Raw genomic sequence first — 27,993 nt, 5'->3', positions numbered from 1 at the left:
TGGGGTAAAATCCAAAAACATATGAACATTGAGAAATGTACAAAGTATACACCCATTTGGAGATCATCATTATGTCCCCCCGGGTTTTATGATACTATAGGGAAACAATTGGAGCAATTCAGCTTAAGGACAGTAGGCGATATTCAATCTAAAGGCCAATTATAGTTGTTTGCTGAGCTACAAAGAGAGTATGGAATCTCGGACAGACATTATTTTAAATACCTACAAATAAAGGTTTTTTTTAGTAAATGGAAACAGGCAATTCCAAGCGCCAAAATCTCATTGTTTGAGACTATGGGGAGACCACTCTGTAAAATTAAACATCTGTATGACATAATGATGGAGCAAGTTCCAGATGATATCGAAAAAACAGAAACCAAATGGGCCAGCAGATTAGAAAATGACAATTTAGATATTGATATGTCATTACGGCTGGCAAAGAAAAAGCTCTTATCAGCAAATTTGAAGGTGCAACACTATAAAACAATCTACAACTTATACTTTACTCCTGCCAAATTATTTAAATGGGGGACAAGGGAGGATGACAAATGTCCTAGATGTGGGGTTGGACCAGCAGAGGAGATCCACATGTTTTATGGTTGTCCACAGCTTGATCTGCTAAAAACAGAACTAGTAAAGTTCTGGGAGAGGATTTTTGGCAAAACAGTGGTATTAACCCCATCGCTCATGATGGTGGGATTTGATAGCTGTGCCAGGCTAGATCAAGTTCAAATTAGTATCATATTTTTCTAAGTTACTATAATTAGGCTACTTATTGTAACTAGATGGGAGGATCCAATGCCTCCATGCTTCCATCAGTATCTGGCCCGCATTATAGCTGTATATAAACTTGAACAGTCCCTATCACCCCCCTAGGAATCTTCGTTCAAACCTCGCATTCCTTGCCACTCCGAGGATAATGCGAAGAACCAGATAGGATGGGCTCTCTTTTTCCCTGAATGCTTCAAACCTCTGGAATTCCCTCCCCCCACCCTGCTGAACGAAACAAATCTGTTGGCCTTCCGCAAGCTCCTTAAAACCCATCCCTTCAAGGCTTTGCTCTAACATGGTTGTTCCTCTGCTGCACGGTCCAGATGCGCTAGGAGGCCTTAGGGTAGCTACGCGCTATAGAAATTTAAATTGATTAATTAAATAATTCATTCATTCATTCACATGCCTGTAAGGGGCTCCAGGCTAAAAAATGGGGAATGAAATTATGAGCTCCAATTGCGAAGTGGTTAACGGGGGTTGGGTAATGTATAGAGTATATGTAATGTACATAGACCATATAGACTAAGTCGGTGTGAATGCTGTGATTTACCATCTCTCCCCACCCTTTCTTGGTTTGGTTTTTATTTTCTCCCCTCTTTTCTGCAATGAACTATGTATATATTTTGGAAAGTGCCATCTACCTTGGAAATGATATATATAAGCCATATCAGCTTGGATTATATGATAATAATTGATATTGTATAAGGAATGAAAATGTTTTGAATATGGTTACCTGTGTAATATCTCTTTGAATCAATAAAAAAAATGTAAGTTATCATTAAATGACGGTACACAGTAAAATGAATCACACACAACAAGTGTGGAGAATTCTGGATTAGTATTTTCAAGTGCAAGAATAAAGGGGCATATTATCAAGGGGGTTTATCTCCGCTTTTTTGGCTTTAAAAGCCAAGAAAGCGGAGATAAAATTATCTCCCTATTACCTAGCTGTCGCTAACACCAGTTAGCGACAGCTAGTAGAAGATAGCGGCCATCTTGGGCCCCACTTTGCATGTCAGTGATATTTATCACTAATGACATGCAAAGTGGGCGTGCCTCCAGTCGCTAACATCGCTATCTCCTATTACCAACTTTTGGAGATATTCGCGCTAAGCGTGAATATCTCCAAAAGCTAACACCTGCCCTGAGCAGTTCTTAGCCATGTTATCCAATGGGAGGTGGATAACATGGCTAAGAGCATTAGCTCGGTAATGCATAAATATCGCGGACTTTTCAGCGATATTCATGCATTGCGGCCGATTTTTATCGCATTTGCGATAAACCTCGGTAATACCAAGGTTTATCTGCGATAAAAACCGCCGCAGCTCAGCGGTAAATTTAAGGTTTCTAACCAAGCAATAGCGATAATTATCTCTATTGCTTGGTAATATGCCCCAAAGTCCTTCAGTTCAGCCAAGTGCGCAGTATGTGAGTTGTTTGAAGGTGAAAAACACCATTTAACATAATACCAATAACAATGGCACATGTAGCAGAATACTGCTGCGCTGAGCCTATAGCAAGTTGAGCTGAACTGTCAGTGCAAATTATACATTTGTACTGATCAAGAGGCAGAAAAGTAGATGGCAAGGGATAAACGTGCTAATACAGTAAAAAGTATTGTGTTTGCAAAAAAGGGTCCAAGACAAAGTCTACATCACCAGCTGTTAACAAAGTAGCTGATGGTGGTAACTAGTCATAATATCGACTCCAAAATATCGAAAGGACAAAATATTGAGTCAAAAATATCGAGTATAGGAAAATATCGAAAAAAGGAATATCGAAGTAGAAAATATCGTATTATTTAATGTGAAAAAAATATCGAGTACAAAAATATCGAGTCAAAAATATCGAGTAGTATTAATATCGATATGTAGTAATAGTAAAAAATATCGAAAAAGTATAGATAAAATGTTAATAAAATATTATTAATAAATATAAAAAATAATATATATATTTATATAAATATAGAAATGTATGTTAATGTTTAGGAGCGGGATGTTGGGTTAATAGGGGATAAGGTTGGGGAGTAATTAAAAAATATGTAATAAAAAGTCTAAAAATCTATAAAATATTTGTATATTTAAAAAAATTTTTTTACAGAAAAAATGTTTTTTTTATTTAAAAATATAAAAATCTACTCAAAAATTGGAAAAAAACTTAAAAAAAGAATGAAATATATGTTAGAAAATTAGATATATATTTATATAAATATAGAAATTAATGTTAATGTTTAGGAGCGGGATGTTGGGTTAATAGGGGATAAGGGTGGGGAGTAATTTAAAAATATGTAATAAAAAGTGTAAAAATCTATAAATGTAGTATAAAATAAAAAAAATACAAATGTTTATAAATATAATTATTTTATATAAAATATTTATTAAAAATTAAAAAATTTATATAAAAATCTTCACAAAAATAGGAAAAAAATAGATAAATATGGGATAATATATGTAAAATACCTAATTAAAAATAAAAAAAAAATTTATTAAAAAAAAAAAATTTATTTTAATATTTATAAATAAATATTAATAATTTAATCAAATACTTTCAAAAAAATTAGAATTATAAATAATTATTATTAATTTAATCAAATATTCATAAAATAATATTTAAAAATAATTATTAATAAGTGTATCAAATATTAATTAAAAAAAATTTTGCTAATAAAAGAAGAAAAACAATTTAAGAATTACAATCATAAAATATGTAAGAAATAGTTAAATCTATTTAATTTTAGAACTATACAGATACATTAAAAAACAGATTATAAAAGAATAAAAAGGATAAAAATACAAATAAAAAATATCAGAAAATAACATAAATATTATTTTATAACACAAATAAAATAACTAAATATGTGAAAAATAATTACAAAAATAGGTCATACAAGATACAAATTTGCACATAAATTTAAAACATTTAGAATAAAAATATTAATTAAAAGTAATATTTTTAAAATAAATTATTACCAAAGATAAACGTTTTTATATAAAAAATACTAAATGATCAAATATATTATATATAGTGTAAATCACAAATAATATGTAGGAACATTTATTTAGAATCAGTGTCCAACACCTACCCTGATATATGCCTGACTGGAGTTGGAATAGTAAATTATAATGGGAAACAACCTTTACAACGCAACTTTTACAACGCACTACCATTACAACAAAACTTTTACAACGCAAAAACCATTACAACTCATGTATTTACAACGCATGTTTTTACAACGTAGGTACCTTTACAACGCATACCATTACAACGTAAGTATTGGTAAGTATATCATTATATTTAAAATGTAATATGTTTGGGTTTTTTAAGGGGTATTTTTAGGGTTCAGGGTCAGTTTTGGGTTTTTGGGTAAAGGGGTATTTTTAGGGTTCAGGGTCAGTTTTGGGTTTTTGGGTAAAGGGGTATTTTTAGGGTTCAGGGTCAGTTTTTAGTTTTTGGGTAAAGGGGTATTTTTAGGGTTCAGGGTCAGTTTTCAGTTTTTGGGTAAAGGGGTATTTTTAGGGTTCAGGGTCAATTTTTAGTTTTTGGGTAAAGGGGTATTTTTGGGGTTCAGGGTCAGTTTTTAGTTTTTGGGTAAAGGGGTATTTTTAGGGTTCAGGGTCAGTTTTTAGTTTTTGGGTAAAGGGGTATTTTTAGGGTTCAGGGTCAGTTTTTAGTTTTTGGGTAAAGGGGTATTTTTAGGGTTCAGGCCAGGTCAGTTTTGGGTTTTTGGGGTACAGGGGTACAGGGTAAAAATAAAATAAAATAAAATATAAATTAAATAAATTAAATGAAATGAAATTAAATTAAATTAAATTAAATTATATTAATTTCAATTAATTTACATTAAAAAAATTAATATATACTTTACAATACTTACTTCACTATTTATGTATCATTTTACATATATAATGTGTATAATCCGAAGTCGATAAATCACAAAAACGATATTTTAGTAGTCTATATATTGGTAGTCGATATTTTTGTAGTGTTAGGGTTATTTAGCTTACAAACGATATATTTGTAGTCGATATATTGTTTGTCTATATTATTGAAGTCGATATTTTATAGACTCGATATTATTTACTCGATATTTTTGTAGTTAGTTAAATAAGTATATAAACTCGATATTTTTGTAGTCGATAATTAGTCAACGATATTTTGGAAACTCGATATTTTGGCCGTCGATAATATTTCAGTGATCCGCTGATGGTATCCATTGGCTGGAGGGCTTTAGCATTAGCAACACTGGCCTTGGTGACAGCCTCTAAGGCTCACCAAGTAGTAACGACAGTAATGCATTCCCTTGAGCAAGTTGTATTTCTTTGAGAATAGCTATCTGAACGCAGGCAAAAAAAATCTGTGGAATCAAAATGCAGTTCTGCTTTGGAATATAAATGTGATTTATATGCTATAGGCACTATTTCACTTTTGCTTAAAGGTGATGTATGTAAATCCAATTGCAACCGGTAAAATCCAGATGACATGGTTTGTAGTATTAAAACGTGTATGTTAGTGACGTGTTTCAAGTAAATCAGATTGTAATGATCTGAGTGTAGCTGTGTGTTCTGATTTCCAGCATGCAGTAGAAAAGTCAGGGCATATTAATCATGAAGAGGTTTAATGCGTTGTTCATAATCAGGAATGTATGTTCTGCCAAAATTAAAAAATCCTAGCACGCACTGCAATTGTTTTTGCGTGTTTGGAGGTTGCAATTGTGTGCACTGCTCCAAAAAATAAGGGGCAAAACTCTTTCCCTCATGCTTCAGTTTACATTCCAGGAAAAGGACACATAGAAAATTAATATTATATTTTTTTAATTAAACTTGTAACCAAGTTCAGTGAATCCTAATATTATGTGATCTACTCTGGCTAAATGAAGATTTACTTCATCATCTGTCAAGTAGATATCGTCTACATAAGCATCAGGGTTATTGTCATGAAGAATTTACACAATATGTGCTGCAAATGCACATGGGCTATTCTTATAGCCCATAGGCAGTCATGCATAGCACATCTGAAAACCCAGGGCACTAAAAGCAGACCAATCTCTGCTCTCATGAGCCAAATTGTGACTGAAGAAACCGTTGTTAATGTCCAAAGTATTTTTTGTATTTTGCAAGGACTAAAGTGATAATGAGTGCTGTACTGTGTGTGTTTTACCCTGCAAATGCATGTATATAACTGTTCAAATATCTATGATTCACCGGCAATTGGGTAACTTGAGAGCACCCACTTGTGTTGGCTGGTCTAAATCCAGACATGCAAAGGCCAGATTAATTAGAAGGTCTGGTTGCACATCTTTGAATGGTTCAGGGCAGGCACAAAGGCTGCAAAGCACTAGCTTTACCCACACTGGCTCAAATGTGACCCACCCTTGATATTGTGAGCTAATGTGTCTTCGTCTGTGATATGTACAACAGTGATGCACCTGAAACTGTTGTACACTGCTATGGCCTATCTGTACGGGGTATGTACAGAGATGTGGTGCTCTCTGTACATGGATTAGTAGAGTTGTAGTTCCCCTGAGCTGTGCTGATTCCCAACATTTGTATAGAGCACTGTAATGCCCCTGTACTGTTGAGTAGGACTGTGGTGCACCCGACTTCAGGATACCCATCTTTTGCTACCCAACTCATGATGTCCACTGCGGGGTTCTTAATTCATGTCAATAATTACAAACACAAGGAGATGATGGACGGAGCGCTAAAACTTTTCAGACACTCACCCCGTCACAGATCTTTGTTGCATGCATCATCGTTCTTTAGCTCACTTCGCCACCTCAGTTCAGACCCAGCTATATGTAAATCAGTCTTGACCCTGTGCCTCATTGTGTTTATTATTACAAACATCCCATATTCAAAATGTGTGGGCTTCATAACTCCCCATATCTGCATTCTAAGCACAGGAAACTAAAAGCTCCCTACTGCCTTCAAGACTTTCTGGACCACACCACCGAACTCCACTGGACTGACCACCGCTGCATGCATTTCACCTTCAAGAAACCAACCATGCACCACTGCACCCAACAGCTCCCTCGCCGCTGCAGGAGCAAAGTCATCGAAGACCAGCTGATCACCACCCTCGCCCAGAACCCACCCACCGACCCCACCAACCCAGACACCGCAGCCCGCAACCTCAGACAGTGGATCGACGACTGCGCTAACACCCTTGCCCCACTCAAGAAATCCTCCAACAGCCACGCCAGCAAGAGAGCCACCTGGTTCACCGACGAGCTCTAGACCTCCAACCGCACATGCCGGAAACTGGAGAAGGAATGGCTCCACAAACGCACACCGGACAACAACGCAGCCCACAAGGACGCCACCCGCAGACATCACCACCTCATCAGATTAGCCAACAGATCCTCCTTCAAAGACCTCCTGGATAACAACGCACACGACAGCAAAGAGCTCTTCAGCATTGTAAAAGAACTCTCCAACCCCAGTGCCAACGACATCCCGCCCTCACAAGAACTGTGCGACTCACTGGCCATCTTCTTCCACCGCAAGATCGCTGACACCGACGACAGCTTCAACACCATGACAGCCCTGACTACGCCAGACTCCACCTCCCCTGTGAACACCACCAGCGCCAACTGCCCGACCTCCTGGTCCTACGTCAACGACGACGAGACACGCAAGGTCATGAACTACATCCACTCCGTCAGACCCGTGCCCACACCACGTATTCAACAAAGCAGACGCAGCCATCACACCCCAACTACGGAAGATCATCAACATCTCCTTCGAAACAGCAACATTCCCGGAAAGCTGGAAGCAAGCCGAAATTAACGCCCTCCTCAGGAAGCCCAAGGCGGACCCAAGGCTCATCTCCCTGCTCCCGTTCCCGGCGAAGGTCATCAAGAAAATCGTCAACATGCAATTGGCCCGCCACCTGGAAGAAAGCAACATCTTGGACGCGTGCCAGTCCGGATTCAGACGAAACCCCAGCAGCGAGACAGCCCTCAACGCCGCCACAGACGACATCAGGCGCCAACTAGACAATGGCGAAACATCAGCCCTCATCCTCCTGGACCTGTCAGCCGCCTTCGACAGAGTCTGCCATCGCACTCTAAAGACACGCCTCCAAGAAGCCGGAATCCAAGAGAAGGCCCTTGACTGGACCACGTCCTTCCTCTCCTGCAGAACCCAGAGCATCCGCCTCCCACCCTTCGGATCTGAAGCCACCAAATTCATCTGCGGCGTCCCCCAGGGCTCATCCCTCAGCCCGACGCTGTTCAACGTCTACATGGCCCCCCTCGCACAAGTGGCCCGCCATCACGACCTCAACATCATCTCCTAAGCCGACGTCACCCAGCTCATCCTCTCCCTCACCAAGGACCCACACACGGCCAAAACAAACCTCCACAAGGGAATGAAGGCCGTCGCCGACTGGATGAGGAGCAGCCATCTGAAACTGAACTCGGACAAGACGGAGGTCCTCATCCTCGGACCCACCCCCTCAGCCTGGGACAAATCCTGGTGGCCGACCACACTGGGAACAGCACCGTCACCCACCGACCATGCACGCAACCTAGGATTCATCCTCGACTCTTCCCTCTCCATGTCTAAGCAGGTCAACGCGTATCCTCCTCCTGCTACAACACGCTCCTTAGGATCTACAAGTGGATCCGACCGAAACAAGAAGAACAGTGACACAGGCCCTCGTCAGCAACAGACTGGACTACGGCAACGCACTCTATGCAGGAATCCCAGCCAAACACCTTTGATGACTACAACGCATCCAAAACGCCTCCGCCCGACTGATCGTCAACATCCCCCGAGGCAGCCACAGCACCCCCTAACTGAGAGACCTACACTGGCTCCCCGTCGACAAGAGGATCACCTTCAAGCTCCTCACCCACGCACACAAAGCACTCCACAACGCCGGACCAGCCTACCTGAACAGCAGACTCAGCTTCTACACCCCCACCCGCCAGCTCCGCTCCGCCCGCCTCGCCCTTGCCGCTGTCCCCCGCATCCAACGAATGACCTCCGGCGGCAGATCCTTCTCCTACCTCACCGCCAAGATCTGGAACACCCTCCCTACCCACCTACGGCAGACCCAAGACCTACTCACCTTCAGAAGACTCCTCAAGACCTGGCTCTTCGAGCAGTAGCGGCATCCTTCTCCCCTCGGCGCCTTGAGACCCTCACGGGTGAGTAGCGCGCTTTACAAGTACTCTGATTGATTGATTGATGATCAATGATATGTACTGATCAATTATCACTTATCCCCAAGAAGACTGAGGTTAGGGTGAATGCTACAAGCTCAGTTCGATGGTCCAAAGACCTGCTACCAGTCACCCTCCAAAAAGGGCCTGATCTACTTCCTCTTGTGATGAATTTAGTAGTTTGAATGATCACAGCTGACCTATAGATGTAGATTGAGAAGGTAGATCAGGCAGCAGTTTCCACTTGAAGACATTCACTTGGATTGGTGCTGGCTCTCATCCTGTTTTCAATAGACTAACATTGTGTAATCTTATCCAGTTTATACCCAGACTTTAATGGTAGCAGAATGCAATATCATGAATTGCTTTGCATCTGAAAAAGAGAGACCATACATCTCCTACCATGGTGGCACTGTTTCTCTGTTAAGAAACACATTCTTTTTAAGTCTCTATGTACTTCACAGGGCACTTTAAATTCTTTACAGATGCACCAAACTTTATATGCAGGCGTATCATGACTGGGTGTTCGAATGCAAAAGATCGAGTGTGTTGCTTGTAAGGCTGTACATAAGTTTGAAGATACAATGTGGCCGGTGGGCCATTTGGGTCCAGGATGCAGAACCTTAGAACCCCTTGAGTTCAGGAACTGGTGTTGATCACTTAGTTTTGTAAAGATAAATTGAAAACTCTGTGTCTCAGCTTGCGGTTTAGGCAGGTTTGGGTTATAAGAAAGCATATCTCTGTTGTTGAGTTCAACAGCAAGAAGCCCCAAGAGAGCAAATGTAACATCAGCAAGCAGCAGAGGGACGAAAACCAAATTCATATGAAAGAGAGAGGTGAATGAATGAATGAATTCGTACTTGTATAGCGCACTTATACCCTGAGGTGTCTTGGCGCTGTACGCATACCGCTGTGGAACCCTTCCTGGCTTTTCCCTGTGAGATGCCCACTCCTGGGCACCCCCAAGGTGAAGCCAGGCATCCCAGCACTGTTGGGGCCATTGTGGAGATTAAGCAAGCTATTGCCCAGAGTTGCAGAGTGGGACGCATGATTAGAATAGGCACCGAGGCAAGAATTATCAGGTCTGAGGAAATTGAGCCCAAGACTCGCCGAGGCGGGAATTGTACCCTGGTCCCGGGCCAGACCTCTGCATCAGGGTCTGCCGCTCTAACTATTGAGCCACACTTCTTCACGAGGAGTTTTTGACCAGACAGGAGAAACCAGTGCTTAATTTTAACTGATGGGAGCACAGGCACTTATTTTCCCTCAGATGACTTTTACTGAGAGTAAGAGATGAAAAAATGGAGTAAGAGAAAGCCATCAAAAACGTAATAAAGTGAAAAAGCAAGAACCTGGAAGAATGAGATAAAAAATTTGCAAGAATGAGATAAAGGGACAAGGAGTGTCTGATAGTGGATGGAAGAGGGCTGGGGTAGGTTCAAGACTACACAGCCGTTGTGGGACTCTTCGATCTGGATGGTCGCATTGCCCACTGCGTCTAAGCAATGAGCGAGGCCCAGCTATGTGAACAGTGCAGGACTGTCAACCCGTGCAGTCTTTTGCAGCACCAAGGGCAACTGGACAGGGTACAGAGGCATTGGGGCATGGGGAGGCTGCAGAGATGGGCAGGTGCGTGTGAGCATGCATGATTACTTGAACTGATCCTTTGCATATCTGATTGACTCAGCCAATGGGGGAGGGAGTCAGCTGCCCATGGCAGTCTCTATTTCTTTAGGGTCACTTGTTGAAGCAATGAGTATGAGTGACCGCCTCCACCTGCCCTCGTTCTAGTACTAGATTGTATCAAATCAATGATTGCTTGCCACACTTTGCAAAACTTCAGCAAAAAATGTCCCATGTCTAAAATATGAGGGACAGCGCTCAGCACTGGCACACATTAAGCACCACCCAAATTGCAGTGTGAATCTAGTACAATATTTTAGCACAAATCTGATTGACTTGCCTTAAAGAATACTACAGTGCTTAAACATTATATGATTGCTTTCAATCCCCCACCACCTGGTAGTTATATCCAACTAGATAGCCTGTCCAAAGGTAAAGTCGAATTGTTGATCCAAGCAATTGCATATCCTCATCTGAAATTAACTTGTGTGAAGAGAGCTCACCCATGTTTGTGGACTGTTTTGTTGAGTCCTAAGTGTTGCCATTTGCTAGAATACAAAACTGCCAATTCCTAAACTAAAAAATTTAATTATGCTCTATAGTTAGGTTCAAATTTTAAGTATTTTTCTTTTGTTTTATTTGCAGGATTTATTGCATATTTAAGCATTTCTAGCATCCACAGAAACCCCACCGTCTGGAAAGACCCAGAGGTACAGTAATCCAATTGATATAATAAAGATCTCATGTATTGTTTTCTTTACATGCGAATATTATCACTGTTGCTCAGACATTTGCTTTCAGGTACTAGTTTGATGAAAAGTGGTGGTGTATCTCTCTTTTTGGGTGTTTTTTGGATGTTTTTGGTATGAAAACATAAAGATACTCGCAAAGACACATGTTAGAAATGTAAAGGCAATAATCTGTTTATTCGTCAAAGGGAAATATGCACGTTGATAAGGCAAAGAAACATGTCAACTTTATCTTTGCTGTTGACCCTGTACAGTGGTGCTGCCTTCTGTTTATGTGTGTGCGATACAAAAACCACCCACACACAAAGGAGAGCAACTTGTCCTCTTGAAGGAGAAATCACCAAAGTGATTTAACCTCCGCTGAACCATGAATCCATATTGGCTGTTTACTGTAAGCACCATAGTAATGTATGGGAACTAGCACAGCTCAGTAGGCAGCAAGACACATACCCCAAACCCCATTCCCAGATGTCACCAAATGTTCATGTCCCAATCTCCAGTCCCTAAATTCAGTGTCTCAAGTCATGTTCCCCTAAATATGCTACTTAGTTCCACGTCCCTGTGTACCATGTTTATTGTCCATGGCTGCAAGCACGCCATTGTGTCTGCTATACAAGTGAAAGCCATATAATAAGACAGGTCCATGGCTGTGTATCTCGAGCCTGATCTTTCTACGTCCCAAAGAATACATCATATTACCAAGTCCCTACATACTAGCCCAATGCCCCATGCACTGTGTCTTGAGTTCTTTGTTGCAAATCCCTTGGAATTCTAGTTAGCCTCTCATATGTCCCTACCCTCACCTGCAGGGTCCCATGCACAAACTCACATTCGCAAGTCATAATTACAGATCCCTTTCCTACATTTTTTCTAGCAGATATCTTTAGGTAGTTTGGTAGGGAGTGTGCTCTACACAAAAAGATGCACACAACGTGAACCCACTCTTTAAATGTCCCTTCCCAACTCTTCTGTTTCAAGCACCATACATCAAGTGATCCTTACAATCGATCCTCACAGTGGAATATATGACGTTACAATGCATGCACTTACAATGCCTGCTTTTACAATGCAGTCTTTACATTGCAACTACCAGATGCCATTACAATGCATTTTTTAAAACTACCATTACATCGCTTTCCATTACAACGCAGACCATTACAACGCATAATACTGTTAGAGCAACAGTAGGGTAAGTGCTGGATAGTGTAGGGGTAAAAATTACTATTCCCACTCCAATGAGTGCAACACTAGGGTAAGTGTTGGATAGTGTAGGGGTAAAAATTACTATTCCCACTCCAGTGAGTGCAACAGTAGGGAAAGTGTTGGATAGTGTAGGGGTAAAAATTAGTATTCCCATGTGCCCCAAAACCCATGCCCATCCTAATACCACATAAATATCCATTACTTACCTTATAATGCGTTGTAATTGCAGGTGTTGTAAAGGCAGTTGCGTTGTAACAGTTGCGTTGTAAAGGTAGGTCATTGTAATGACTGTCTTGTAATGGATGTTTCCCTCACAGTGCTATGTCCAAAGTCTGATATCCTAAGCTTTCCACCCACGTACTGTGCACCAAATGTATTTTTACAGAGCCCTGTCCCCTCATTGTCTGGCTGCATTACTTGACTCATGGTAATTCTGGAGAAATGATGAATGTACTCTGATATCAGAGTAGGCCACCTAGATACCCCTTTACTTGCCACAAAGATTCTGGAGTAGTCATAGTAGTACCGTTATCTCAAAGGAGGCCACATAGGTAACCATTGTCTTGCTACAGTGATTCTTAGAGATACACTGATATCATAGGACACCCCCACGTCCCCTCCATTCACCTGTTCATTACTTTGACTAATAGAAAATAAACACACACTCTTCTTTAGAATCCTATTGCCCCCTTTATTCCTTTTCTGAGTACCCCTTTTTACAAAGAATTTCTGAAAAGCAAAGAGTGACTAAAAATCTCTCAGTAGTGGGAGCGAAATGGATCTCTGGTGCACCTCGTTGGATTCTCAATACATTCCTTCCAGAGTTTCTTTTCTCTGTAAACGAACGCATGGATACTATAAGGCATGATTAGCAGGCCCCCTTGTTGCCACATGAGCTATATTGCTTGCCCCTGCTGCCTTAGACACTGGAGTGCACTTTGATGGTACCTAATATACCGGAGCATCAGCAACTCATCCAGTCTTAATACAAGACATGAGCTCTGCTTCCAAATCCATCCTTGGACCTCCTTTCCATCACTGTCTGAAATTCAGCTGATAACAAAAAGTAAAGAGAAGCAAAAGCAGACACAGACATGTAGGGCAAGAAGGAGAAATCCATAGTTTGTGAAGCCCTTTTTTAGGCTGTATTCATTCTAATAAGATAAAATGCATCTCCAGAAGACATTTGAAACACAGTTATAAAGTGTATCACATGGCATGCCCTTGATTTCCAGAATAAACGTTTTAGTTACTGCATATCCTAGTGTTATCTTATGATACCTATTCTATGTTATCTCATACTCTTTCATCATTCTTTAGTAGCAATTATCTCCTTTCTCTAAGTGCTTCCATGCCTTTTACCTTTGGTTTCCAATATATTGTTTTTCAGGTGTTTGACCCCTTGCGTTTCTCTCCTGAGAACTCCTGTGATCGACACTCTCATGCGTTTGTGCCGTTTGCTACTGGACCAAGGTATAGTATCCCTTTTAAAAGACTTGTGGTGCCCTTTACTCTGGAAATATTTATTTGTTTAAGGTAACCCTACCTTAAAAAATGGTTACCTCTCTTACCATTTGGCTTCAGGATCCAGCTGCCTACTTGCCTTCTGTTCCTTATGTCACCTTAAAATCAGTAATTTGCACCCTGGCTTGAGTTATACATTCAGCAGATACTAGACTGTAACATGCAGGCATCACAGGAGCAAGGGGCTGTGTGTGCACCCAGAGTCTGCACTAGAACCACAGTGGCAAGGAAGTCACTCTGCAATAGATGAACTCTGAAAATGAAGGCAGAGGAGGATAAAACAGATGCCCCTACACAGGGAAACTGCTTCCTGTCTGGGAGTAAGGATTGGCATCACACTAGCAACTATATTTGAGGTTTTATATGTATATTTGACAGAACATCAGATCAGCATCAGTCTGAACTCCAAATAATATCTAGTGGGAGTCAGATAAGACGCCTTCCTCTTTAAGTTGCTTTGAGTCGTTGGCTCGGATGCATGTGAACCAAGAGAAAGAACTGTACCTGTTAGAAATGTGGTCTCTAGTTGGCAGTGGTATGCACCCTATCCCAGTAGGGACCCTCTTTCTAGTCAGGATGAGTAAGTTACACACCTAAGATACCCCTTGCTCACCCCCTGGTAGGTTGGCACAAAGCAGTTAGGCTTATCCCAGATGTAAAGAATTTGTGCACACACATACAGGAATACAGTGAAAACACTACAAAAGGACTCCACGCTAATTTAGAAAAATAGCCACTATTAATCCGATTAAAACAAAACCAAAGCATCATTACTCCAACATACACAAGTCGTTTGTGGGCAGGATCCCTCGGTTCCTTACTGCGGTGCAGTGTCAATGATGAAATAGGCACTCAGAGAGGATGCATCCATGATGTGTCGAAAGTCTAGTCCCACTGCATCGACTCCACAGCATTGAAGCAGGCGCTGCATCTGAGCGGTGCGTCGCGGACTTGGGTAATGAGGTGCAAGAGACTCACGCAGTGGCTGTTCTTCAGGGGTGCTGTGACAGAAAGCTTGGGTCTGTGTTTAAGCCGCAGGTGTTGCATCCAGCGGGGACCACACTCTGGTGCAGGCAGCAGCGATGCATCGAGTTTTGCAGAAATACACTGGTCCAGAAAGGACGCTTGGAATCAATGCTATCACCAGAACTACCCTCCAAGGGCTCAGGAACCGAATTTAGCACCACTTGGCAAGTCAGGGCTATCAGCAGAAGAGCTCAATTACTGGCAGATTAAGTATTTAATGTCCCTGAGACTTCCCACAGGAGAAAACACAAGGAAATTATGTACTTAGTGTTGAAACTTTTCAGACACTCACCCCCAGTAACAGATCTGGGTTGAATCCATCATTGTTCTTTAGCTCACTTCGCCACCTCAGTTCAGACCCAGCTATATGCGGATGAGTCTAGACCCTGTGCCTCATGGGAACAGTCCAGCTCGAACTGCCAAGCCAGGTCTTCCCTGAACCGGAAACGAGCAACTTGGGACCGGTTTTGGGGAACATCTCTCATCAGCCAGGCTAACTTGAATCCAGTGGCAAAGTGAGCAAGGGACCCACATCTGGGCATACCCTGCCAACTTAGGGTGAACAAAAAAACACAAGGAAATGATGGAGGGAACGCTGAAACTTTTCAGACACTCACCCCTAGTCACAGATCTGGGTTGAATCCATCATCGTTCTTTAGCTCACTTTGCCGCCTCAGTTCAGACCCAGCTATATGCAAATCAGGCTTGACCCTGTGCCTCATGTGAACAGTCCAGTCTGAACTGCCAAGCTGGGTCTTCCCTGATCCAGAAACAAGCATCCTGGGACATAAATAAAAGGCATTGTCATTTACAATGCCAATAGCTTAAACTCGCGTAAATGCAAGACCTATTGCATTGCAAATGCTTGTTTTAACGGGTCCTTGCATAAGAACTCCACCCAAAGTACACACTTGAATCCAAGTGCAAGGCACTGCTGATCGGAGTAAACAAATAACAAAGTCCTATTATAAGGGGGTGGGGGATTATGTTCACGCCCTCAGATCAGACCCTTAGAGCAAGGTGTCATTGTTCTTTGTCATGTGTCTGATTGAGTGATGTCAAAGTGCACAGAAGTGGTGTTTTCAGGGAGCGCCCGCAGCATTTTTCTTTCACCATATCACACCACCGCTTCTGTTGACATATGACCCATTCATACTGTACTAGAATGGGTTAAAGCTGACAAGAAGGCATGGGCAAATGTCATGTGTGGCACTTTCATCCAATCCTGAGCTTTGAGCCCACAGTACTTTGCATTCTGGGATTTAAAGTTTTTTTTATTCTGCAAAGCCAATAATTCTCGCCTTTGGGTCTTTTAGTCATATTGTACAGCATCTCCGGAGCTATGCAGCATGGGCACTATGATGTGGCGGTCGCATCATTTTGTAGGCTTACGCAGTATGCATGCGTGTGCCTACAAGATGGCTCAAATTAAACAAAAAACAGTGGTTCCTGTGGACAGTTAATACTAGATATTACAATATATATCAGCACAGTCACAGTAAAGTGGGGGCATATAAGTGTCGGAGAAAAAAGGACATATAACACAGAGTGTGTAGAGAACCAACGTATTTTATATATAAAAATGTAGATTTGTTATAGATTTTCAGTGTGAAGTGTCCCAAGTGAAAAAAGTGAAACCTATAAGTATCAATTGTGACTTTTTGTGACATAAGAACAAGGTTTCAATGTTGTTACAGAAATGACCATTCAATGGATACACAATAAATGTATCCTAGTATAACAGTAGGGACTGAGAATTGGTTTGCTTCAAGTTATCGACGGCGTTTCAACCCAGCTAACAATGTGTGGTCTCATCAGGACCAATCAATGTAGGGACACCTGAAAGATGATAATCAATGTATCAATGAAAAGCAGTGTAAGTGAAGGACAAACTCTACCTGAATTTCTGTAAACAAAATGATGTCCTACCTGTGGATGACTGGCAGTTAGTGTGGTGAGCACCAGTGTGAGCGAGGGGCAGTAAGGGGTACTCACATAGGGCCCTGCCGGGCACTGTGTGGACAGAAAGTAAAAGGATTATTTACATTGGGAATGTATATCACAGGAGTATACCAAGTAGTAACACAAGGGCGTATGTCACTTACCCTATGGAGGGGTAGTGTACTGGCAATCAATGATATTCGATGTAGTGAGGGTTTAATTTCCATCTCCAGAAGACGGTGTCTGAAATAGTATCATAACACCCTATTAGAGACATTGTAAGAAGATGCTGTGGTCAAGAAAGGGTTAAGTACTTAGAGGCTCTCTTACTGCGTGAATAGGCAAGGCAAAGGATAATTGGGGAGCCTTGGATTTACTGCGGTATATCCTACAATAAATAACACAAGGTAATCATAAGTATTTGTGTCAGATTCCAACTTTTGTTAGGAAGGATGCCTGTGCCCACTTTCACATCTCTTACCAGTATGGAATAGTTAATTCAATGCAAGATGCAGAATCAATTTGCTGCGGAAAAATACACGCCTGTGATAACCAGGAGAACTGCTCTCCGCTCGTCATTTATGGTCCACCTGCGCGCTCTGCTGGCCACTGGAGGCGCATACGGGCGAACCTTGCTAGAGGATAATATTCCTGTCTTTCAGGAGTATGTCTCGAGGGCGAAATGTACAGTGTTACACTTCTGAGGGTAATGTATCGCATATCTGAAAAGAGTCTTGGGGCCCGATTCACAGAATGAACTTAAGACTCAATCCTAAACTTACTACTATTTTGGCATTCACAGAATGCACTTACTACTTTTGGCATTCACAGAATGAACTTACTACTTTTGGTATTCACAGAAGTTAGGATTTTGTCTTAAGACAAACTTAAGACAGACTTAAGACAAACTTAAGACAGACTTAAGACAGACTTAAGACAGACTTAAGACAAAATCCTAACTTAAGTCTGGCTTAAGTTTGTCTTAAGTCTGTCTTAAGTTTCTTAAGATCCCTTACTAATTAAACTCTGCCCGAGCACGGCCGGGTGCAAGGAGGAGCGATACAGAAGCGAACATGGCTTGAGTGAGGGAACGCTGCGGGGGGCTCTAGAGGGCACGAGCTCTGATGCAGGGAAGACGGACCCCGTCTTTCAAATACTTCAGAGGCTGGTGAAATAGGTAATAGCACACACTTGAACGGCATGAGTGACCCAGGAAGCGATATGTGAAAGGTATGTATGAATCATACGTTGCAATGTTATTTCTCGAGGGCAGGTCCCGGCGGGCATCGCTGGTTCCGCTTGCAAGTGTAGTAGGGTTGCTTCAAGGTTAGGGAGCCCTGGTGTTCATATCCCAACTTCTCTGTTGGTTTGCCTACTCCTGCTTCTGTGACCGTGATTGCACTCATGTCGTGCGGAAGTGAGGGGGCAGCGTACAATGGGGGATGCGTATAACTACAGGAATAACATAGCCAGAGAGGGCCCAGGCTTAGCCCAGAGGATACGACACAGCTGAGGGAGTACAGGCACGTAGTTCGTATTATGCCTAATCATGGCAAATTACACGTGTGTGCACCTTGCTTGTCCTTGAGGAAATCCGAGGACTGGCGTGGTCTATGCACCAGGATGAAAGGCGGATTTGCCAGGCAGGTCTGGGAGTATAGCTGCGGTCGCAGGTGGGGGACTTTCTGGAGGGACGCCGAGTAGTCTTTTTATCATGACCCGGTAGTCTTACAATTCCTACAATCATCCTGCTAACTAGCTCGGAAGCTTGGGCCACGCTCCCGTGGTGGCTGTGCATTGCTGAGGCTTATATAGCCGGCATAGCCTTACACGGAAGGGATACAGGTTGCTGCCAAGGGGTGTCCCTGGCGCAAACAGGATGTTGTTAAGGGATCCAGCCAAGAGCAGGCCGACACTTTCAGGGAACAAGAGTACCCATAGACAGGTAGCGCAAGGAAAAGCTCTGAGCAGGGTGCCTACAGGCACCGAGTAGAGTAGTTTAGTAACTCCTACAGCCGATGGCCATGCCACCATGGAGGTGCCTGACCTCGTGGACTTTTTGCGGGGTCCGGACTGGGATGGAGACCTCCTCTTAATACCGAGCCCTGGGGAGACCGCCTCTTAGTGCGGTGAGCACACAACGAGCTCCTGGGATCTTCGCATTGTCAGTGCTTCTTCCCAGATTGCCGGATTGGGGAAAACAGGTGCCGATCAGTTGCTAAAACGAAATGATGGACGGTGTGGCATAACAACTCCACGCCGAGCAAACTGCAGCGTAAATAAATAAGTTGGATTGAAAAGTGTCCTGCGGATCTGCTGTCTGGGCAGTAGCTGCCCGTTATCAGCACCAATGCTAGTTTATTTTGTGATTAAGAGCCAGGCTGCTGCATTCCCACCCTCCAGCAATTTTTAGGAAACAATTGAATTTGAAAGGCAAGAAAACTCCCAACGTGCTGGCAAAAGTGGGGTCTTATGTAGTAGGAGTTTTGACTCGGGGGAAGTTCTGGGTTTTAGGCATAGTAAGAAGTGCAGAGGGTTAATGTGCCTGCTGCAAAGAACATGGACCATGCAGATCACAAAGGGAAGGCAAGGTCAACATGTCAGTGGGTTATCATTTTTGTCAGAGACTTCCTTTTTGGTAATAGCAGTATACAGTGAGCTAGGAAATGGCAAAGAACGTGCAACAAAAAGAAAATTATTTTGTTTCAAAAACATCCGGCAGCTCTGCAGTCCGGATAGAATGGGAAGAAAGAGAAGGTATATAGACAACAGGACCCCCTAGCTTTAACTGACTTCATCATACCTATCTCTTTTTGGCTAACCCAAGCGAAGAAACTGCAGTCAGTATGTTTAACGTAATATAAGATAGATCTCGGCCGGGGCTGAAGTGTGCCCGGTTTTAATAAAAATAAAATTTCAGCTAGGGCTGAAGGGTGCCAGAGTCATAAAATATCAGCTAGGGCTGAAGGGTGCCAGAGTCCGTGGGGGGATACTAGCTCACACTCTCAACCGATTAAATGCAAGAGGAACACAGTTGGTATAAAGCCAAGAGCCTTGGCAGGTATTCGAGGTCAATACAATCAGTACCAGAGAGTGGGGGTAACAATAAGCATCTGTTATTCAGCGCAAATAAATCCCGGGGGAACATGAGCTTTACAAATAGGACAGTTAGGTTTCCTGCCACCCCGGTGGGGCCAACCCGTGATTCCATCCTTCCAAGTAAGAAATAAGTACAGTTGATGAGTGGGGTGGCATGTAGGGAACAATGTCCTATGTGGAAATACCACAATGAAATGCGCAATTAATTTGGTGTATTGGATACTAGAAGAAGGAAATGCAATTTCAAAAGTGTAAAAGTAAAAATAATATATATATATTCGTACTATATTACAATGGAGTAGGCGTTTACAAAGTTTAAGCAAATGTTCTACCAATGCAACCTTTGCTGAAGGGGAATGATTGCCTTATCTCAATAGAACAGGTCTCAGGCAGCTTGCTGGTAGTGTACTGGTCCCCGGGGACAGGGGTAAGAGTGCGAGCTGGGGTGGCCTCAACATTAGATGTAATTGTGCCCATTACACATGCTCAGATGTGCAGGAGAGAAGAGAAAGTGAGATCTTAATGGCAGTATCAGGGACGCGGGTAACCATAAATGTTATTCATCGCCAAGGTTCCCCGGTGTGCGCACATGACGTTATCTGGTAAGGTATGTGGCATCACGCTTCAATAATCAGTATCTGACTGTCTCCCAATTTTTGATTTCATGTATATAATAAATAATAATAATTACCTATTTGTATAGCGCACGACTACCCGGAGGCATCTCGGCGCTTGTACGAATACCGCTAAGGAACCCTTCCTGGTCTTTCCCTGTGAAGTGCTACTCCTGGGCACCCCCAAGGTGAAGCCAGGCATCCTAGCGTTGTTGGGGCCGTTGTGGAGATTAAGCAAGCAAGCTATTGCCCAGAATTGCAGAGTGGCACTCATGATTAGAATAGGCACCGAGGCGGGAATTATCAGGTCAGAGGAAATTGAGCCCAAGACCCGCCATGTATGACCCATGGCGAGAGGAGACAGTGCCGTAAGACTCCGAACAGGATACAAGCGTGCCACGACATGATGACGAGGACGTAGCAGAGCACACGATGGCGTTTGGGGGAGGATTGCCATCAGACTTTACCAGACGTCAGCCTCCCGGAGACACAGCTAGTGGTGGGTTCCTAGCTATTGAGTGGAACAACAGCATGGGCAGGCCCACAGAAGGATCAACGGAGGCACAAAGAGACGACACTGCTTAGGGGAAGCCGCACGAAGACTGAAGCCTCTCTGGCAGCGTGGCGGAAACAAAAGGTGTATTGGTTTGGTTATGGAAATACACCAACAGGGCGGTGTGTAGAAGGAGGGCCACTCACGCTGGGATGCCTCACGACTGGGTGAGTACGCCTGACAAAAATCGAGGTAGCTAACGGAGAGGGCACTCGCAGCCCAGCCCCTGCCAGGCAGCAGGGCACAGGAGAGACTAGCAAGGTAGCGAGTAGTGGCCTGATTCCGGGAAAAGGCTACTCCCCACACGCAAAGGGGCGTGGAAAACAACAAAGAACAATCTACAAGCTGTCATGGTGATATACGACCCTTGGATATGCAAATGAGCAAAAGACAAACCAGTGATTTATGGCCAGCCGATGATTCATGGCTGATGATTTATGATGCCCATGCAGAATGATTTATGACAACAGAATGATGATAGATTTGTGACAGAATGATTTATGACATCCCGATGATTTATGACCATGATTTATGACAATTATTTATGATGCTCCGGCAGAGCGATTTATGACAACAAAACTATGACAGAATGAGTTATGATACCCCATGATTTATGACCCATGATTTATGATGTCCAAATGACACTGACTGATACCAAATTGTGACAATGTATGATAATGATTTATGACTCCGGCCCGAGAAGGTGTCCAGGGGAGTTGTACAAATATGACGTATGTAATGAGTAATAAAACTGCGGCCAACAACCACCACAAAAACAATGACTGTTGGCTGTGTGTAGTAATACAGATACACAGGTATGGTAGGGTTCCTGGAATGGGCACAGTACGGCTGTTATTGCAGAGGCCGCCCCCGAAGGGGACCTCGAGGGCCGGCGCCACAACGGCTGCCTGAGCCCCTAAGGAACGGATCCGGTTTGCGCCGTCAGCGGTGCCAGGAATCGCCGTGTGGCGAAAAGCGCCCGAGGCCCTCTCCTCCCCCTCCCCAAGAACAAAGGGAAGAAGAAAAGGGAGAGGGGGATATAAGGCAACGCTCCCCCTTATCAGCTCACCTTTTACATTAAGGAGCTGGGGAGCGACACCAACAGTTTTTGAGGCCCACCCACCCACACCTACAACAGCAGCGTCGCAATGTTTGCAGGGACGAAAAAGAACTAAGGGTGGAACGAGTAGCGATGGAGACACACCGGGAGTAAGGCCATCCACTTATGGATGCCTCACGGCTGAGTGAAGTGGTCTAACGAAAGGGGTAGCAAACAGAGACGGCACTTGCAACCCAGCCCCCGCCGGTCGGCAGGGCACAAAAGAGTCCAACATGGTAGCAAGCTGAGGCCTAACTCCGGGAAGAGCCTACCCCCATGCGGAGAGCACAAGGGGAGAGCTAATCCAACCCAACAGGGCGGAAACAAAAGGTGTATTGGTTTGGTTATGGAAACACACTGACTGGGCGGTGTGTAGAAGGAGGGCCACTCACGCTTGGATGCCTCACTGCTGTGTGAATACACCTGACAAAAATCGGGGTCTCTAACGGAGAGGGCCCTCGCTGCCCAGCCCCCGCCAGGCGGCAGGGTGCCGGAGAGACTAGCAAGGTAGCGAGTTGTGGCCTTGCTCTGGGAAAAGCTACACCCCACACGCAGAGGGCAGAGGAAAACAACAAAGAACAATGTACAAGTGTCAGGGTGATTTACGACCCTAGGATATGCAAATGAGCAAAAGACAAATCAGTGATTTATGGCCAGCCAATGATTTATGGCTGATGATTTATGATGCCCATGCAGAATGATTTATGACAACAGAATAATGACAGATGTGTGACAGAAGGATTTATGACATCCCGATGATTGATGACCATGATTTATGTCAATGATTTATGATGCTCTGGCAGAGCGATGTATGACAACAAAACGATGACATAATGAGTTATGATACCCGATGATTTATGACCCAGGATTTATGATGTCCAAATTACACTGACTACTAACAAATCGTGACAATGTATGATAATGGTTTTTGACCCCTGCCCGAGAAGGTGTCCAGGGGAGTTGTACAAATATGACGTATGTAATGAGTAAAAAAACTGCGGCCTACAACCACCACAAAAACAATGACTGTTGGCTGTGTATAGTAATACAGATACACAGGTATGGTAGGGTTCCTGGAATGGGCACAGCGCGGCTGTTATGAGGACGCTCTCTTTTTGAAGTGTTTGCGTGTTTAAAACCGAGATTTATTCAAGTTTGTAGAAACCAATAACCAAGTAAACAGTTCCAATGCTTTTCAGAACTTCCAATTTTAGCAGGAAACAGCCAGGAAATTGACGAAAGTGAACGGCCTCTTGCTGAAAGTTGGAGTGATGTGTCTATTGTCATAGTTTGAATTTGTATAGCGCTTCATACCGACTTTAGCCAACTCTACGCGCTGTAAATAACTGATGTTAATATTACTTAATATATGGAATTGAAATTACTGGGCTCAGAAAGAGAGAAGGGCGAGTCTTGCTGGTATTCGAACTCCTGATTTTCAGATCACTGCGTTTGTTCTCGGCAGTCGTTCAACTCAGTGAGCCATCCTGCCCAGTCAACCATTCAAATTCTTCTACACAAACTGATTATCTGGTCCTTCGTAGAGTACAGGGGCAAGGTAGAAGGTGGCTCTTTTCCAAATCTACCAGCCTTCGGAAGGTATCAGCCTGTCAGGAAGCCTTCAAATTTGACAACAGACTAGTTAGCCCTAGGTGAAAAGATGAATTTATCAGAAAAATCAATTTCCGACAATGTACTCCAAATGTGCGATACTCTCCCCAGGAAGCGGGCGGGCGGGAGGTAATGCAGACACATTTGTGCAGTGTGGCAATGTGCAAATCCAAGGCAGATGTTCCTCACTCAAGGCAGTTCACTGGACACGTCTGTGCACAAAATCAGTGCCTAAGGACCGATGATGACGTGCAAGTGATGGCACACATATTGGTTGGATGTGGTACACTGTCAGACAGCGCACTCATTGTCCGGATGGCACAGGGTGGAACCAACTGCATGTGCATTGTCAGTATAGCACGGAGTAAAACTGACTGTGTGTGCATTGTCGGAATGGCACGGGGAGGAACCAACTGCATGTTCATTGTCAGTGTGGCACTGAGTGCAACTGACTGCACGTGCATTGCCAGTATGGCAGTGAGTGAAACTGACTGCCCCTGCATTGTCAGAATAGTCCCCCGGGATTGAACTGGCTGCACCTCGATTGTCAGGCTGGCACAGGGTGGAAGAAACCAACTGCACGCACATTGTTAGTATGGCACTGGGATGGAAAAGATGGCAAAGGGATTGCCAGGATGGCACAGGGTGGAACCAACTGCACGTGCATTGTCAGTATGGCACGGAGTGAAACTGACTGCATGTGCATTGTTAGTATGGCACTGGGGTGCAACTGGCTGAACGATCATTGTCAGGATGGAATCGACTGCACGTGCATTGTCAGGATGTCCCAGGGTGGAACCAACTGCATGTGTATTGTCAGTATGGCACAGAGTGAAACTGGCTGCATGTGCATTGTCAGGATGTCACAGAGTAGAACCAACTGCACGTGGAGCGTCAGGTTGGCACTGGGGTGCAATTGCCTGCACATATGTTGTCATGTTAGCAGCATGGTGCAATTGCCTGCACATATGTTCTCATGCTAGCAGCATTGTGCAATTGCCTGCCCATATGTTCTCATCCTGGCAGCCTGGTGCAATCGACGGCAAGTATACTGACAGAGAGTCAACATGGTGTAATTGGCTGCAACTGCATTGGCGAGCTGAACTGCACATGTATTATCAGGATAGTAATAAGATGCACTTGGCAGCACACATATTGTCAGGGGTGTGAGCTGGGTGTAGTTGGCTCAACGTGTGTTGCCTTGGCGGCACCACAGTAATAGTGTCTAAATATACATTATGCCATCAGGGAGATATTGACTGCACGTATATACTGTCAGGATGGCATCAGGGTACAGTTGCATGCACGTATATGAACAGATTGGCATCAAGAAAATATTGACTGAACATACATTATCAGGATGGTATAAGGGCACTATTGACTGCATACACAGTGTCAGCCTGGCACCGCGGAGATATTCACAGCACATAATTGACTGTAAGAGTTACCCTCAGGAGTGAACTGGCCACTGCTATGTGCTGCACTGCACTGCTTGCACTTCCCCATTCAGCTGCTGCTTTGCTCTGCGTACAGTTCTGTGCTAGGTACTGGCTCTGTACACACTTTCCAGTGGAATAGAGGGAACAATTTGGACATTGGGCGCGGATTTTCTCACTACCCCAGCAGGTGGAAGGCCCACTACACCCCAATATAGTCAGTCTTTTACTAGCCAACCCGTGGCAACGAGGCCCATGATCCTGGCTTGAAGTAGGGCCCCCGCTGGCAACCTTACTAAATGCTTTCAAGTTCTGTGGATCTCTGTGATGTCGTATCATGCACGTGAACCATACTGGTACTTTGAATTATGAATGTTTTTATTTATAATGCGTGGCTCTGATGCCATCCTAAATGAAGTCCAGAACGACAGCGGCGGAATATCCGCCTAAAAAGACAGTGCCCTTGCGATGTCAAGCCTAAGATCGAAAGGCACTTTAACAAGCATTTGCAATGCAATAGGTCTCGCATTTGTGAGAGTTTAAGCTATTGACATTGTAAATGACAATGCCTTTTATTTACCAGTTTTGCTAATTAACACATAAATAAAAGGCATTTTCATTTACAATGCCAATAGCTCAAACTCTTGTAAATGCGGGACCTATTCAAAGAAGTGACCGCCATTGCCCAGACTGCTCGGAAAGTTAAAAGTCGCATGGTGAGCTGATTGTTGCAGGAAAGCATATCCTGCCTGCCATAGGAGAAACTCGTTAAAGAAAATACTGTTGAACAACCAAAATAAAAGGGCCAGTCCTCATGGGAGGTTACAAATGAAGACAAGGTGGTATAAAGGACGGACTAACAAGCCTTTTAAGAAATCAGAAGCAAGTATTTACGAAGGACAATGACAAAAGCCAATGACAAAGAGTGGGCGGTGCTTTTATTCCATACACTAATACAGCATGCCACAGTGCAGCGTTTGCGATGCCCAGACTCAACCTAAAAACAACCCTTAACCTCTTGATTGCAAAAGCTTTCACCCCTGGTGCTAAACGTTTTTTTAGATGTTTGGGTTACTTTGTACTTTAACATTTTGTTAACTTTTTTCCCCAAAAAAGGTATACATGAAATTTGTGCCGTTTTTTTCTCTCAACATCTCGGGGATTCTAAAGGTACGCACCCAGCCTTTTTTGTTTAATCCCCTAGAGGGAACTGAGAAAATGACCCAAATATAACCACATTTTAATTTTTGTAAAAAAATGGGAAATGTGCTGTGCAAGAAAGCCTTTATTTTCTTTCTAATAATGGCATCAACGTAATGTTTGCTGTGCTAGGATCACCATCTTACCAGCTTTTAGGAACAAACAGTTGTACATACTATATTGCCCCTTCTGGGGTAGGATATGGCTTGAAGCCAGGGTAAACTGCCCCTATCCTTTTGTTTGTTAAAATCCCTGGTGGGCTATACGGCCCACTCAAGGCAAACCGCTCTCTGGCTATAATCTCCTCAAAAGTGCTGAGCAGCCCAAGATCTCTGCAGGAGGTATCTCAACCCCGATAAGATATTTTAAAATGCAACCTCTTTGTGCCCATTTAAGTAAGCTACAACAGATGTACTGGTATGTATGATGACAGCAGATTTGTTTTAAAAATAAATGTAAAAGTTGACTGTCACACTCAAGTTCCGCCCCCTTCCCTATGCCCCAATGTATCGGTTCCCAGAGTAAATGCCTGCCAAAGAAGCACTGGTGGGGAGTTGTTGTGGGATGACTGTGGGCACAGGAGCTGAGTCCCTGTCACAATCTATTTTAACTGCTGCTGTCGCCGCAGTCCTTCACATTCAATCCTTCCGTAGGTGTACTTCACCCTTGATACCATTTCCCGCCTCTGCTTTGGGCGTTGTGTGTGTGTGGCATGTCGTGACATCACAATATCGTTTCCCCGTCTAGCTTCAGTTCTCCTTGGCGCATATCACACACCTCCGCTCTCACCAGTCGACGTGTGTCAGTGGCAATGAACCTCTGCTGACTTCTGAGCAGTCATTCTCTCCCCCCCTGCAGTCTTTAGAGGGGCCTGCTCTGAACCCGTGGTCAGAAGCGCCTGCACCATGGCCAGTAGTAGGCGTGCAGCGGAAGGGTTCCTCTTGAGGTCCTTCCCGATTCAGAGATCCTACTAAAAGCATAATTCCAGCAAGCTGTACATCTCTCGTCACAGTCACAGTCACATCTCTCGCTAGAGTCATGAGGAGAATTGCTCCATGGGGTAGGGCGTAGGCTAACATGCACCTTAACGGGAATTACTGTTGGTGTGCTGGCTCTCAGCACCTACCTGTCCTGACGCCTGCCCCCGATCTCCGGAACAGCTACCCCCCATTTTGGTCTGACCATTTGCCTTCTGTGACAAAGTTCTCACATTGCACCCTCCAGCTCAACTTGCTGGTATCGGACTCTAACTTAATAAGACAAACACCTATGCACACTCTAGTTATTAAACAGTAATGTCAGTGTAGACATATGAGACAATGGACAAAAAGCCTTTCATAATCAGACAAGTCAAAATATTTTGTGTTCTTGGAA

General features: G+C 43.6%; 1 protein-coding gene and 1 long non-coding RNA gene across 2 annotated transcripts in view; one reads left to right on the top strand and one right to left on the bottom strand.

The window, feature by feature from the left end:
• Positions 1 to 27,993, bottom strand: part of LOC144799877 (uncharacterized) — a 218,991-nt gene that overhangs the window by 175,742 nt on the left and 15,256 nt on the right. The gene's annotated exons all lie outside the window — the stretch shown is intronic.
• Positions 1 to 27,993, top strand: part of LOC144799871 (cytochrome P450 4B1-like) — a 444,500-nt gene that overhangs the window by 406,255 nt on the left and 10,252 nt on the right. The window contains exons 10-11 of the mRNA XM_078671469.1: positions 11,210 to 11,274; positions 13,907 to 13,989. Coding sequence (XP_078527595.1) covers positions 11,210 to 11,274; positions 13,907 to 13,989 — 148 coding nt within the window. The remainder of the gene's footprint in view (positions 1 to 11,209; positions 11,275 to 13,906; positions 13,990 to 27,993) is intronic.

The sequence above is a fragment of the Lissotriton helveticus genome, chromosome 1_2, assembly GCF_964261635.1.
Source record: "Lissotriton helveticus chromosome 1_2, aLisHel1.1, whole genome shotgun sequence".
Classification (NCBI taxonomy): Eukaryota; Metazoa; Chordata; class Amphibia; order Caudata; family Salamandridae; genus Lissotriton; species Lissotriton helveticus.
This window is presented reverse-complemented; position numbering and strand designations above follow the sequence as displayed.